This window comes from Carlito syrichta, unplaced genomic scaffold (genome assembly GCF_000164805.1).
Source record: "Carlito syrichta isolate Samal-C Ts95f unplaced genomic scaffold, Tarsius_syrichta-2.0.1 Scaffold305682, whole genome shotgun sequence".
NCBI classification, from domain to species: Eukaryota; Metazoa; Chordata; class Mammalia; order Primates; family Tarsiidae; genus Carlito; species Carlito syrichta.
The window spans coordinates 428,834-445,195 of record NW_007249778.1 but is presented as its reverse complement, the minus strand read 5'-3'; the positions used below and the strand labels follow the sequence as shown (position 1 = coordinate 445,195).

The 16,362-nt window shown below is 34.8% G+C and overlaps 1 protein-coding gene across 1 annotated transcript in view; it reads right to left on the bottom strand.

The window, feature by feature from the left end:
* Positions 1 to 5,767: 5,767 nt before the first annotated feature.
* ACTR3 (ARP3 actin related protein 3 homolog) overlaps positions 5,768 to 16,362 on the bottom strand; it is a 47,562-nt gene continuing 36,967 nt past the window's right edge. Inside the window, exons 8-11 of the mRNA XM_008062251.2 lie at positions 12,076 to 12,168; positions 11,776 to 11,901; positions 8,601 to 8,684; positions 5,768 to 7,001 (exon numbers count right to left, since the gene is read on the bottom strand). Of these exons, the coding sequence (XP_008060442.1) occupies positions 6,906 to 7,001; positions 8,601 to 8,684; positions 11,776 to 11,901; positions 12,076 to 12,168 (399 nt within the window). The 3' untranslated portion in view covers positions 5,768 to 6,905. The remainder of the gene's footprint in view (positions 7,002 to 8,600; positions 8,685 to 11,775; positions 11,902 to 12,075; positions 12,169 to 16,362) is intronic.

The following is a 16,362-nucleotide window of genomic DNA, read 5'->3' as shown; positions in this document are numbered from 1 at the left end:
TGCTATTCAGTTAAACAAAGCATAAAGAGAATCATTACCAATGAGTTCTATTTTGCCACTACTTATGTGGCCTTTGCCAAGTAAGTCACTTAAAATATCTGTGTTCCCTCTCCTGTAAAAAGTGAATTGAACTAGACCGAACTCTAAAAACTCCACAATGCTTACTGATGTCAACTGTGTGTCTGTGATTTCACCCTTAACCACATCAATTTTAAGTTTTTCAGTCAGTATTTGACAGTGTCAGATACCTTTTCTCTACTCTTCTCCTAACTTGTTAACAATCACAACATGCTCACCCTTTCCCCAGTTGCTAATTGTTTCTCAGCAAGGCTACTTCTTCCATACTTAAAACATCTTCCCCATTTATCAAAACCTTCTTTTAAGGGCTTGGGTAAAAGAAATCAATGCACTAAGCATTATGACGTGAAGAACAAGTCTCAGATTTACTTACTGTCCAACATTTATGAACAGTATTGAGAATCTATTTGGAAAAGGTCCTATGTATTCCCATAAGAAAAAGAACGTATGGTTCCAAGACCCATATCAACTTTCTAAGAAAACTCCAAATAAGATTAACAATCACCACCTGGAGTGATGTCTCATGCCTATAATCCCAGCATATTGGGAAGTTGAGGCAAGAGAACTGCTTGAGCCCAAGAGTTTGAGACCAGCCTAGACAAAAAAGTGAGAAGTCGTCTCTACAAAAAAACCAAAAAATTAGTCAGGTATGGCAGTGTACGCTTGAGCCCCAGAGTTCGAGGCTGTGGTGAGCCATGAATGTGCCACTGCACTCTAGCATGGGCAACAGAAAACTTGACTCAAAAAAAAAAAAATCACTGCACCATTGAATTTTATTCATCAAAAATGGAGAAATTTAGAATTAGGTCATCATCTCTAAATCAAGTGGTATAAAATGGGATCTGGACAACAAAAGAAAATTAAAATTGATCAATAAAAGCCAGAGCTAGAAATTAGTACTGTTCCATTGTTAATGTTATAAGGCATTTCAATTATCATGGTATAATGCTCTGATTTTATGCCTATGGTCATTTATGCTATAGAGATTTCAAAATGACTCAAGATCTAGAAAACAAACTATTTAAGAAGTACTTCAGTAAACTCATGATCACTTAATAATCCCCCACTATTTTATGCAGAATGCAACTGTCTTATTTTTAAGGCAGAAACTAGTAGAATAGAAAAATAATAATTCAGTCTTACTTTTGACAAGTATGGACATTTTAAAGGAATAAAAGCTATGTACTCATGTAATTCCATTTAATTTAAATATGAAAAATGATTTTATTCATTCACTCATTCATTCATCCATCCATCCATCAAACACATCTACTTAACAACTACTGTATGTCAGGCAATAAGTAAGGCACTGAAATGCCAAATGAATAAGGTATCCTACAGCAGAATTACTCTGTGCATCTGTTACAGATGTAACATTGATCATTAAGTAAAACTTTCAGGAGCACACAAAATACTAATTTTAAACAACAGCCCCAGTTATAACTTTCGCCTTACCTACCTGGATTTCTCCTCTAAACAACCACCACCACCACCTTTAGGAAGATAAACACTAAGTTTAGTAAGATATCTCTCAAATCATTATCTGGGCAAAATATTTCTCACTCCTCTAAGAGTGCTTTTACTACTAGACTAGCCTCTAGGCTAAAAACCAGAATATTTATCTACCTTTATGCACAGTGCTTGAACAACAGTAGACAGTCAATAAATCCATCTGAGATTGAAGGCACAAAATCTGATGCAATATACAGGTAGTATAAGTGAGTGCCAAAGCTTGAATAAAAGTGAATGTTTAAATATTAAATAATAATTTGTGCCAGGCATGGTGGCTCAAGCGTGTAATCCCAGCACTTTGGGAGGCAGAGGTGAGAGGACTGCCTAAGTCCAGGGGTTTGAGACCAGCCTGGGCAACTTGGTGAGACCTCGTCTCTACAATTTATCCAAAAATTAGCCGGCCATGGTAGCACGCCTGTAGTTCCAGCTACTTGGAAGTTTTGGCCTTGGAAGGCTGAGGCGGAAGGATCTCCTAAGCCCAGCGGGTCGATGCTGACTGCATTCCAGTCTGGGTAACAGAGTGAGACTCCAACTCAATAAAATAATAATAATAATAATAATAACAATAATTTGCTAAATCAAAAAACAGGATACCACATACCTTTTCACCATGTAATACCATATAATTTCTCATTTTCTTCTGTTTTTTTTTCCTATTACCTTTTTCCTTGAGTTATATATTTTGTACCTTTAAAATGAATAAAAATAAATTGTATTTTTGTTTAGCATTTTAATTTTGTTTTTTGAGTTGGAGTCTAACTCTGTCGCCCAGGCTGGAGGGCAGTGGCATGCTCCTAGCCACCGCAGCCTCGACCTGTTGGGCTCAGGTGATCCTTCCACCTCAACCTTCCAAGTAAGCAGAAACACAGGTGTGTGCCACCACACCCGGCTAATTTTTTATTTATTGTAGAGATGAGGTCTTACCAAGTTGCCTAAGCTGGTCTCAAACCCATGGGCTCAAGAAATCCTCTCACCTCAGCTTCCCAAAGTGCTGGGATTATAGGCGTGAGCCACCACATCTGGCAGCATTTTAATGTAATAATAAAAGCCGGTCAGACAAGCATAGTGGCTCATTCCTATGACCATCACACTTGGGGAGGCTGAAGTGGGAGGATCGCTTGAGGGGAGGAATCCGAGGAACCTGCCTGGACAGCATAGCAAGACTTCATCTCTATAAAAAAAATTTGTTTTAAGTTAGCCAGGTGTGGTGGGAGTGCATGCCTGAGCTGAGCTACTCAGGAAGCTAAGGGAGGGGTGGTGGGGAGGGGATCACCTGAGCCCAAAAGTTTGAGGCTGCAAAGCACTGTGGTCATGCCACTGCACTTCAGCCTGGGCAAAACAGCAAGACCCTGTCTATTTGGAAAAAAAAAAAATAAGTTAAGTAACCAAAAATGATACAATACTAGAAGACACTAAATATAGCTTGCTACATCAAAAAACAAAAACAAAAAACAGAATACCAAATACTTTTTCATCCTAGTTACCTTTTCCCCTAAATTATTATATACTTCTATCCGTGTTGTTTTTTAATTGCTCTTGCGACCATTGGAGCAATAGCAATAAAACATTTAATTTCAGCTCCCCTCCCAGGCTCCAAATGCATCAGCTAAACTGGGTCATAGCACGGAGAATACCTCAGACAAGCAAAGCTCCCATTAAGACTAGGGCAAGTTATAATAAAAGTTACTGTATACTAGAAAACAAATTATGTTGAGGAAGAACAAGTATCTATACGATATTAAGGAATTATCAACAATGAGCAGCAGAAATCTTCTCTCACTGGAGTCCAAAAACCATCCCAAACCTCAGGCAGATTAAAGAATCTGGCTCAACTCAGGGTATACAATACAAAAACAAAGTATTTACTATCAGGATTTTCTGTGAAAGTCCCACTTAACAACCCTGTCCTTGGTCAACTCTATATACTAAGGGCTACTACAATGAAGCATGTTCTAGGACATACGATTCCAATCTGGGTGGGAGAAGAGTTTTAGCCTCAGAGTTTGCATATATTTCAAATTGTATGTATTCTACCTAATATATTTAGTGCCCACTGACCTGAGCTGGGAATCTGCGTGCTAACAGTTAGAGACGTCAGAGGGCTGTCCAAGGTACTCATGCCTGGTTATTATGAACTACAAATAAATCAGAAAGAATGAGTCAGAGGAGTAAAGGTTGGACTGGTAGGAAAAGCTGGAAAACACTGGACTTTATTACTGACAGATTAGCCCAGTATGAAGAGGAACAAAAACATTCTTTACTGTGGTAAAATAAGCTTTTATAACACAAATAACTTCCTCAATAACTTCACAAATAATCTGGCACCAGCTTTAGGGTTATTTGAAAGAAAAAAAAAATTTCTATTTATATATTATCTAAGACTTCTCTATAAAAATTAAGAAAAAAGAGCATAATGGCCTATTATCCCTATAATATTATTTGTGAAGATATTCCTAGCAAGTGGCTTTGAAAACGAAGCAAAAAATTGTACTAGGGACCTGAATAGATAACCACCTTATCTCTTATCAGAAAAGTAGACAGATCAGAAGAGGATGATTGTTTATAATATACGCCATGTATTAATAATGTTTAAGGGTTAACATGTTAAAAACTGCTTACATCTTAAAAAGCAGGCATCAAGTTAGATAATGATTATTTATTTTATTTGTCCATTTCTTTTTCTCAATTGATCAAAGTCCTGCCTATTAAAAAGAATAAATAGATATAACACCTCTAATACTACAATGGAAAAGGCTAGGTTTTGTGGTCAGAACCTGCTAATAATAACAAAGAGCTACGTTATACTCTTAAATTCATAGAAATTGCAGTATAATCCAGTATAACACCTCTACCTTATAAAGAAATTGAATTAAGGTAAGAGAGTTTAAATAATTTCTCCAAGATAACACAAATATATTTTCCATGTTTTAACAAATAACAAAGTTGAAGAAGCTATACTGTCAATTAGTAGAACCAGAATTAAAATTCAATCATTGGCCTCAGTTGGTGCACCATGCTCATGCTGCTTGATATTTAATCAGTGTTATAGATTTTCATTCATCTTAGCTGACCTCTACACATTTGCAACTGAGGTTGCTATAAGGTAAAGAAATGGTATACAATCACAGGAGAGATATAAAGAAACAAGACTGCTGCTTCTATTACATTATATTTCACTCCTCTAATAGCAGAGTAGAAGAGGTAACAGGAAATACACAAGAAAGGTCAAAGTTTTCTTGTTTCTTCAAACAAGCATAAGCTTAAAGGAAAGTTTTTATGCTTCATATTTTCATATTGAACAGTTAAGAACATCTCTGTATAAGTATGCCTGAGATTGTCATCAAACAGTTTTATAAACATGTCCTTCTAGCTTATTAATTTACTACCCAACCATCCAGGTGGAAAGACATTTATGACAATGCCAACAATACTTTATTGGGACAAGAAGATGACATTTTTACTGCTTATCAATGTAGCTCTGCACTGAACACAGCAAAGTGCAGTATAGTATATACAGTAAGTTCCTAGCATATGTATATACTATAGAATAAAGTATATATAGTAAATTACTAGGACATGTAAGACATTCCTAAAATGATCAGAAAATGAAAGGCTAGGGTGGGAAAGAAACCTGCTTTCACTATCTACTCTTTGGTACTGTTTGAATAGTTTTTTACAATGTTCATAAAATACTTTTTCAAAAAAATGATCTTTGATAATGCTACTACTACTACTACCACCACTACTACTGTAGGACATACAGTTTGCCCTTTATTCTCACACTCAAAGAATTAAGAGTCACATAAATGACTACTACAGTTTTAAGTATGCGAATTCACTTGAAACAAAAACTGAAATTTACTTTCCAATTCTATCTTTATAATAAAATAAACAAAAAACACTGTAAAGTTCTTTAACTTCTGAATAGAGACATTCTAATCCTAATGTGTTATTTTAATGAATACTGGAGTTCAAGTGTTAACTGATATTGCTGCTAAAAAGCCTATAAAACAGTTTCCATTTTACCCTTCTATAAATAACTGTTAAAATTTTTAAGTTCACAAGAAATTTCTACCACACACATTACAGAGATTTCAATAACGCTTATATCTCAACAGAAAAAGGAATCATACAGAAACACAAAGTAGAATTACACTGCTTAAAAAAAAACATTAGAAAAGGTAATTCAATTTTAATTTATTTTCATCACTTTTTCTTCATGATCCAGATATTTTAAAATGCAAAGAAAATTAATTTTCAATGATATGTCAGGGACTGGCACTAAAAAAAAAATTCAGACTGCAAATGAGTTATACAAATGAAAATATCAAATGGAGATCCAGTTATCAAAATGAAAGCACTCAACATATTAAAAGTTCACAAAAATTTGTATAGAGCACATAAAAAAGTCAGCTTGCTAATAACCAACTGTTGTGATTTTAAAGAACTATTGCAGAGGTTTGAAAAAAATAGATTTATTAGTTAACTTATAAAGAGATTAAAGAGCTTGAAACAAGTATTAAAAAGAAATCCGTGCCTTTATTAGAATGTTGTTAGGCTTTAAATATGCCAATTTTAATCAAATTATTATTTTTTTAATAAGAAATGACACTACATAACTGCAATACTGGTCCAACAGTCTTGTCTTTACTTTTCTTTTAAAGCAAGAAACAGAATGCAAGTAATCAGAAAGCACTAGCAGGCATCAGTTAATCCAAGATACTAGCTCTTAGTTCCAAAAGCACTTGCAAAGAAAACCTTTTGGGGAGAAGGGGTGGAAGGGGATGGAAGTACTTCATAATAACTGGACTCCCATGAATGTGTATGCCAAGTCTCATGAGGCTGTTTTTTTAATTTATCCTCTACTTGGTCATTTTTTTCTCTCAAATACTACAATTTTTCTTTGACTTTTTTTCCTCAAAGTATAAAAAGTATGAAATATAAACAAGCTCTTGCATTGCACACTTAGAAGTGTACAATTCAAGCATTATAGAGCTATCTACACACTGATAAATCCCATCAAATCTTGGATAATTCATTAATATACAAAATATCAGGGCACAGAAAGAACTAAATCCCACTTCTTTTTGTTACACATAAGATTCAAATATTCAATCTAAAGAAAAACAATCACTTTCGTTCTCCTCTACATCTTCATGTTGATACACTTATTAAAATATTCCTGTATAATCATGTTTGGTCTTACAATTTCAAGTCAGGTTTAAAACCTCAAAACCAGCCATCTAGACAAAACAGGTAATCATAAAGATTATCTCTTCCCCAACACCCTAACCCCAATAACTATGAAGTCAATTTTACGACATAACTCCAAACACTGGATTGTGACGACAAATGCTAGGTCCAATTTCTTCATAATCCTTTTTGGTGTGGCAAACTTGGTAGAACTCAGGCTGAAAGCAAAAATTGATATATTTTATAAAGATAAAAAATGTACCATCTTTCAATACACGCTAAAAGAGATGCTTTATAAGAAATGGTAAATCTAAAACATTATAAGTCCATCCATGGTAACAAAAACTTAGATATTCTAACAACCATGACTTAAAACCAGCTATAAATCTTTAATGAAATTAGAATCACCTTCTCCAACACCTGTTCTTCTCACACTGCAATAAACCAAACATAAAGAAGCCACATTAGCCTAAGGTGCAGATAAACTACTCTTAGTCATGCTGTGACTAACGTTTATCTAGTTCTAAAAATTTCTAGGTTGGTCGAGTGCAGTGGCTCATGCCTATAATCCTAGTACCTTGGAAGGCTGAGGTGAGAGGATTGCCTGAGCCCATGGGTTCGACAGCCTGGGCAACTTGACAAGACCACATCTCTACAATAAATCAAAAAATTAGCTAGGCGTGGTGGCGCGTGCTGTAGTTCCAGCTACTTAGAAGGCTGAGAGAGAAGGATAACCTGAGTACAGTAGGTGGAGGCTGTGGTGGCCAGGAGCGTGCCACTGTCCTTCAGTTTGGGTGACAGAGTGAGACTCCATCTCAAAAAACAAAAAAAGTCTAGGTCATCTGTCTCCCTCACTCAAGGTCTGTTAAAATCAAACTGTTCCACACTCAGTGTTACCACATTTATAAAAGGGCAAAAATACAAGACTTAAATTAAGGGGGAAAAAACCCAACTATCTCTTATCTTTAAAATGGTTTTAAATCCAAAGCTGTACATATATTCAATAATTCAGATAAAAGCACTTTCATTTTTTTTCTTTTTTTTTTGAGTCAGAGTCCCACTCTATTGTCCAGGCTGAAGTGCAGTGCCACACTCATGGCCACCGCAGCCTCAATCTGCTGGGTTCAGGTAATCCTTCCATGTCAGCCTTCCATGTAGCTGCAACTACAAGCACGCGCCATCGCACCCAGCTAATTTTTTGATTTATTGTAGAGATGAGGTCTCGCCAAGTTGCCCAGGCTGGTCTTGAACCCATGGGCTCAGGCAATCATCTCATCTCGGCCTCCCAAAGAACTGGGATTATAGGCGTGAGCCACTGTGCCCAGTCTAGCACCTTCATTTTAATACTCCATGCACTATGAGAACAATGCACCAATATTTATTAGGCTAATGACATTAGAATACCTTTTAAGAGGGCTTTAAAGACATTTTGATTTGGAGACAGGGTCCTTAGAACAATTCTCTTCATTCAGTTTAGAACATCATACTTCCTAGCATAAAACTTTCTTTTTCCTCAAACAATTAATCTTCTGATGACTAAATTACCACAGCTTTAAAAGAATTTTCCCTACAGAAAAATTTTAAAACACAGTGTATAATGCTCACTCTAAAATTTCCAGCAAGCTAAAAATATATGTAAACTTTAAATTCAAATGACTTTCAGTTTGTATACTATTATGTACATATATGTATACAGTTTTTAAAGTTTCCCATATTATATTTAGATAAAAGTTAAAGGAATTCGCTTTGTTCACTAAGTACTGATGAACTCTGCTACCTTAAAAAAATTTAAATTTAAAAGTAAGCGTCACACTCACCGTGGAAGCCAGCATTGACCCTCCAAACCAAACTGCGTATCGCTGCATGTGGTGTGTAATGACTTGTACATCAATAGGTTTTGGCTATAATTTAAAAAATTATAGTAAGATCATTTCAGAAGTAAATTCCAATAATAATTTCGTGTCATTTAATCTTAAATGTACATACACAAAAATGGTATTTACACTCAATTCAGGTAATCTCTTATAAACCAGAAATAACTGAAATTGGTTATGTACAGAAAAAAGGAGGTTGGGAATGCTGTGGAGGAGACAAGGACGGGAACAGGATACACTGGATAAAAGCAAAACCACACTGCACATATATTTCATACATTTCTCCTAATTTTTAGAAACATGTTAATGTCTTACATATTCAAAATAAAACTTTATAAGAAGGGAAGGTGCATGAGGTAAAACACAGTACATCAGAAACACTAATTTTATTTTTAAGAAACATAACCACACTGAAGCGAGGGGAGGAACTAGCCCAAGTAACGTGGGAGCACAGTATTTTGATTTGTATATGCTTTCAGGCTGAAAATAAAACTGATGCAAATATTAAACTCTAGTTAGTAGATCTATTTTTCAAAGTGGATGCATTAACAATTCTGAAACTATTATACATGTATTCCAAGATTAAGCAAAAACATAAATATACTATAGATAACAGGAGCCAGCCAGGTTTCTCACTGCCAGAGAACGACATTACAATATAGAAAGGCAGAAAACTAGAATGAACATTCTGGTATTCTGGAACTGGAGTTATCAATACAAATTCATTTTAATTTATATAGAGAATTAGATACAGATGTACACTCATACACAAAAACATACTCTAGCTCTGACCAGCGAGGACTAGATGCAGTGATACCTCAGGAACAGTGAGCATAACCAGCTCCTTAATAACATTGCCCATTAAAAGGAACAAGGGTGCCTTGGGAGAAAAAAAAAGGCAGATTCCAGGGATAGAAAAAAGAAAGTACAAGATCAGCCAAAATACCTTCCTGCCAGGAATTAAGGAATAAAGAAGGGTAGGACTGCAACACAAAAACTTAAGAGCCACTTGAACTGACTCCCACTGGCTAAATTTGAGAAAATTTGAGCATCAAAATTAATGACATTATGATATCATAGTCATATTACTTATATAGCCCATAAAACAAGAAACCAGGAGTTCATACAGCTATTACTTAAAGAATGAATGAACATGGGAGAAAGGAAGACTCTTCCTTAAGATAAAATGAAACTAAAAAACAGAGAAGATGGTACAATGAAATTTGCAAAACACCATTTGGTAACTAACTACCACAGTAACAACTGCTTTACAAAAGAATGACAACAGATGTTAAAACCGGTGATTAAAAATTTAATGAGAAACAGGATAGTTTGATAGTCTTAGTTAAGATTCTGACTAAATATAAAGGAAAAAATAATAACTTCATAGTGAAGAAACCTGACAGATACAACTTTAATCTTAAAATGCTCAAAGTTAACACATGGGACAAATTATATCATGTTGTCTACTGATACAATGCACTAAAAATGACACAGTATCACTTCTGTAGTATTACTGTCAAAAGTGCATAATCTCAACCTAATTATGCAGAAACATCAAACAAACCCAAATTGAGGAACACTCTACAAAATGAATGCCTGTTATTTAAAAATGTTAAGGTCATGAAATACAAATAACACTGAACAACTGTTCCAGATCGAAGAGGCACAATAAATGAAACATGCAATCCTTGATTGGATCCTGGACCAGAAAAAATATGTATTTTGTTTTCATTTTACTATAAAAGATATTGGCAAAATAACTTGCAAAATTTGAATCAGGTCAATAACTAGATAGCAGCACTATCAAGGTTAATTTCATGATTTTGATTAACTGTACTGTTCTTGTTTTTAGAAATATACTAAAATATTTAGAGATAGAGTCCATCATATTTGCAATTCATTCTGTGTGTGTGTGCGTGTGTGTGTGTGTGTGTGTATATGTACATATGTATTTCTAGAAACTGAATGATAAAACAAAATGGTAAAATGCTAACAATCAGGGAAACTAGGTGAAGTGGTATATGGAAATTTCTTCTAAGTTTTACAGTTTTTCTTGAAGTATGAAATTATTTCAAAATAAAAAGTTTTACAATTTACATCTCAGAAAAAGATATGGCTTCCTTTTTTAAAAAAGCTATTTGGTTAGGTGGAAAAGGGGTGCAAAAGCAAAGTCATCATTTTAAGAATTTATTATATAAGCAGACTGCCTAAAGTGTGAAGTCATGACATTACAGTGATAGAGCTCAATAATATTTTATCTTCTAATCAAAACATATACTTTTTACTGCACTCTTAGGGATAGGTTTACTTCACATAGTCAAAATATGGATGCTGAAATCAGTCACCTGTCAAGGAGTTTCTCAACAAGCAGCAAATCCTAAAGTGTTTTACTTTACTTTTAAGTAATCTTGAATGATTCTATAGTAGTCTCAGATGGAGCCTTCATTCTTGGTAATTTTCCCAAGTAGAATGTGTTTCATTTAACAACCTATCTTCTGAATCAATGCTTTACTTAAGTATCTTAAAAGGATGAAAAAAATTACTGAAAATTCATCTCATAAATATAGAAAGCAGACATCTGAGAATTTGAAATTAATTTTGATCATTTTGACATCAAGCCCAAGGTCCAGGACATATAACAGAAAGGTTACTTTGCTAAACCACCAATTTGCACACTTTGAGGTTGCTATGTAGGAGTTACAGTCAGTTTCTGAAAGCAGGCTTGACCACTCAGTATTAGCATCTCTCTCAACTCTTGTTTGTTGTCATTCTACAACGGTATTTGAAATTTTGTAGATCCATAACAAGTTTTATTGCTGGAATATGTAAAGAAATCTACTATATATATAAGTTATCTATGAAAGACAAAAAAAAAAAATCTTTTCCACAGATATAACTAAGAATTATTTTCTAGAAGCATAGACAATGTCCTAAAAGAATCAAATGGCTCAGGATATCATGGACATCCATCTATAACATTAGCCACTTTCCATTAGAATAACTTACAGGTTCCTCTTATTTCCTAAATAAGAGCAAATATTAGCAAACATTTCTTATCTCCAATACAATAATCAAGCCACCTTCAACCTTCCCACCAATAATTGAGAAAACCAACCTTCAATCTACCACCACTTAGTTCCTCACTTAATTTCAGCCGGGCATCTACAGTTCTTTTCAAATCTCTTTGCAAGCGACGTCCAAAGTCCCTGAACATGGTTGAACCTCCAGAGAGGACAATATTCTATATTAGTGGAGAAAAATGAATAAATATAAACTTTAAAAAGAAAAATGTAAAAATATAATAAACAGTACTAAAATTCTACTACATCCCAAGAAGTGTTTAACTTAATAATAAAAATAGAAAAGTTTTTCTTAAAGTATGACCTTGAATAACAATTTTGCTATAAATACTGACCTTGTACAGAGGACGTCTGACATCAATAGGACAATTCTGAATTACTTCATCTACAACTTCTGAGATAGGCTGTGTAAAGTCTGGATTAGCAAACTGAAAAATAAGTCAAGTTGGTTACATAACAGATAAGATTACTACTGATTTAAATGTCACAATAAAAGGTTAAGAAACAAAGTTTTCAGCTCAAAAACTAAAGAACCTTTAGAAACTATAAATACTAGTTTTTAACAGATTCCATTTACAGACAGTAAAATCAAAGATTTCAGAAGAAATCCAAATAAAATTATGATGTATACTATTTCATAACCATCAAAATAGGAATCATGTGAAATCACACATATACTATGAGCTGTCAAAATCTAGGTAAGTGGGAACTCCTGTACAATATGAGAGTATGCATCGATGCACTTTGAAGAACAACTCAGCAACAGATAGTAAAATTTAAAATGAACATACTAGTAGCTCCACTTCTAACAAACTCTGAAGGAACTCCCCATACATGTACGCTATTACCTAAAAGCACATTCACTACAGCCTTGTTTATAAGAGGAAAAACAACTAACAAGTCCACTAATAGGGAATGAAGTAAATAAATATTATACAGTCTCATCTCATTATTAATGCATCCTGTATTTGTAAATTTACCTACTCACTAAAACTTATTTATAACCCTAAAATCAGCACACGGTCATTCATGGGCATGCACATTCCCAGCTAAGGTTGAGCAAGGTGATACTCTGCCTTGTTTCAGTTCTCATACTGCAAACAAATGTCGCTTTTCACAGCCCGTTGAGTTCACAATTTTCATATTTTTGCTGCTGATTTCACTTTTCAAAATGGCCCCCAAACATACTGTTGAAGTGCTGTCTAGTGTTCCTAAGCACAAGGCTGTGATGTGTCTTACAGAGAAAAAGCAAGTTAGATAGCTTTGTTCAGTCATGAGTTCTAGTGCTGTTTGCCACTAGTTCAATGTTAATAAAATAACAATATATACTAAATAAGGTGCTATTAAACAGAAACACATATAGACAAGGTTATACATTGATTAGACAACAGAAATGTGACCAGAGGCTCACAGAAACCTAACTCTGTATTTCCCTTAGGAGTAAGGAAACAGTATTCACTATTTCAGTGTTCTCAAGGACTTTATGGACTATCTACTTTGAATAACAAGAATTAACTGTATATTCATATAATATACCATAGTCAAAACAGACATACCATTTCCAAATAGCTAACACGCAAAAGTAAAACTCACTTTTTAAAAAGCTAACTTTAGGCTGGGCGCAGTGGCTCACTCCTATAATCTCAGCACTTTGGGAGGCCGAGATGAGAGGACTGCCTGAGACCACAGGTTCGAGATCAGCCTGGGTAACTTCGTGAGATCTCACCTCTATGATTAATCAAAAAATTAGCCAGGTGTGGTGGTGCATGCCTGTAGTTCCAGCTACTTGGAAGGCTGAGGCAGAAGGATAACCTGAGCCCAGTAGGTCAAGGCTGTGGTGGCCAGGAGCATGCCACTGCCCTCCAGCCTGGGCGACAGAATGAGACTCCAACTCAAAATAAAAAGTTAACTTAAAAAAAAAACTTAGGAGTCGGGCTCAGGGCTCAGCCTGAAATCCCAGCACTTTGAGGCCGAGGTGAGTGGATTGCCTGAGCACATGGGTTCAAGACCAGCCCAGGCAACTTGGCGAGATCTCGTCTCTACCCCCGCAAAAAAACTGGTCAGGCATGGTGGCACAGGCCTGTGGTTCCGACTACTTGGAAGGATCACCAGAGGTCAGCAGGTCGACGCTGGGGTGGCCGTGAGTGTGCCACCATACTCCAGCCTGGGTGACAGAGTTAGACTCCAATGCAAAAAAAACCCAAAAATGATTAATAATGTGTTTTAAATAAATAATTTAAAAAGTTTAAATTATTCTACATGTTAATCTTTAAAAATGTGTTTAAAATAAATAAATAAGTAATTTGAAAAGCTGAAATTATTCTACATGTTAATCTTTAAAAATATATGCTTTTTGGAAACATACATGTAAAAACATAAACTGGATACACATCAAATTCACATTAAAAAATTAATCTATTTCGGGAGAAGAGAATGAAAAGGAAGTAGAGAAAGAAATGGGTCTGGGATGATACTACTTTTTCCAAAAAAAAATACCAATATAATAAGTGAGAAAATATTAGCATGCGCTTATTTGGGGTGGCTGGTACTTGTGTGTTCTACGGCATACTTTTCAGAAATTTTTTCTAACAGACTGAATATGTTGATAGTTACCTATCTAAGATGGAAAGTTATCTGACAATTAAAATCACCATTAAAGAGAAATAAGAGCTTAAAAATAATACATTATTAAAAACATCAAATTAATGAACAGCATTAATATTTACAACAAAGGGACCTTATATACAGAGAAATAATATTAAGGAAGGCTTTCTTTCTTCCTGATCATTTATTTTCATATACATGCCTATGCTTCTCCTAAACCACACTGCATATTTCCTGAGAAGAATTACAAAAAAGAACATCAAAAAGTTGTTAAATGCTAGATCTGAGGACAAAATTTATATTCTGAAATAAAGGTCCCACTTTACTGAAACTTTTCCAAAAATATATGTAAGTGGCAATGTATTATTTCTTATAATTGAGGAGGAAATTGTAGTGGGATTCTTCCTAGCATAAAAGTAAAAGGTTAAGACCAGATGTGGTGGCTTATGTTTGTAATCCCAGCACTATAGGAGTCCAAGGCAGGAAGATCAATTAAAGTCAGGAGTTCAAACCCAGCCTGGGCAATATCGTGAGACCTTATCTCTACTACAAAAAAAAAAAAAAGCCTGGCATGGTAGTGCAAGTCTGTAGTCTCAGCAACTTGGGAAGCAGAAAAGAAAGGATCACTTGAGTTCAGGAGTTCAAGGTTATATTAAGCTATGATGGTGGCACTGCACCCCAACCTGAGTGACAGAGCAAGACCTTGTCTCAAGTAAATAATCTGAGCTTAGCTTTAATTAGTCAAAAATAAACAAATGTAATTTCTTAAAATAAATAAAATACCCTCTCTCAACCTCTCATGTTTATAATTAGGTTGTTCTAACAGGAGATGATATTCCTTTATTAAACTAATTTTATAAATGCAATGATAATGATTAGGCATGTGTCAATTTTTTCTGGTTAAAATTAGTTTTAAATTATTTAAAGGCTATCCATACAATGAAAAGAGATTCAATATTACCAAGTGAAGTATAATGATGCAACATTTTTTAATTTAGTAAAGTAAAATATACTAACATTCTACAGACCACTATTAACAAAATAAACAAAAAGAAACCGGCAGCAAAATTGATCTTTCTGAAGCATACTGAGGACTATACATAAACTCTAAGAGGGTTATACCGTAGGTACAGAGGTGTGATTCATAGTGAGCCTTGAGAGTACAAACCTTATAGACTAGAGTATGTCTTATCTGTCAGGGATATGAGGGAAAACCAGAACAATGTATCTCAACTCAGCTGACTCTAAGGGTCATTTAAAGACAAGTTCATGTGTAGGCAAGAAACAGTTTAGTTACTGATTAAGTGAAATGAGAACCAGAATTAGAATCCTAAAAATTTTATTTTACATGATTACATTGATGGTCCTGCACAATCTTTCTCAGCTTTAGACTTTGAAATCTCGAAAGAGCCTTCAGTTCTCAAAACATTGTGCTTTTATAATCCTACAGTGACACAGCCTGAGAAACTGTCATTTGCTCTAACTAGAAAAAAAATTTCCTAAAATATGTACAGAGAAAATTAACTATATTTGGCTATCTAAGAATTGTTTTGTAGGAAAGTGAAAAAACTTTTCTTAAATTGGCAATAATATGTTGTATAATATTCATTTTAAAAAGTATTCTCAGTCAGGCATAGTAGCTCATGCCTATAATCCTAGTACTTTGGGAGGCTGAGGCTGAAGAATTGCTTGAGCCCAGGAGTTTGAGATCAGCTTGGGCAATGCAGTAAGACCTTGTCTCTACAAAAAAATTTAAAAAATTAATCAGACATGATGGTATGCACCTGTAGTCCTAAACTACTCCAGAGACTGAGGCAGGAGGACTGCCTGAGGTCAGGAGGTCAAGGCTGCAATGAGCTGGGATCCTGCCACTGCACTGCAGCCTGGATGACAGAGGCAACACAAACTCAATCAATCAATCAATTAAAAGTATTGTGTCATCAATTTGTTAATGTAGAACTTGTAAATTCTTTACATTGTCTTTTGCTGGCCATACTCTTAAGTATTTACCTAAAACA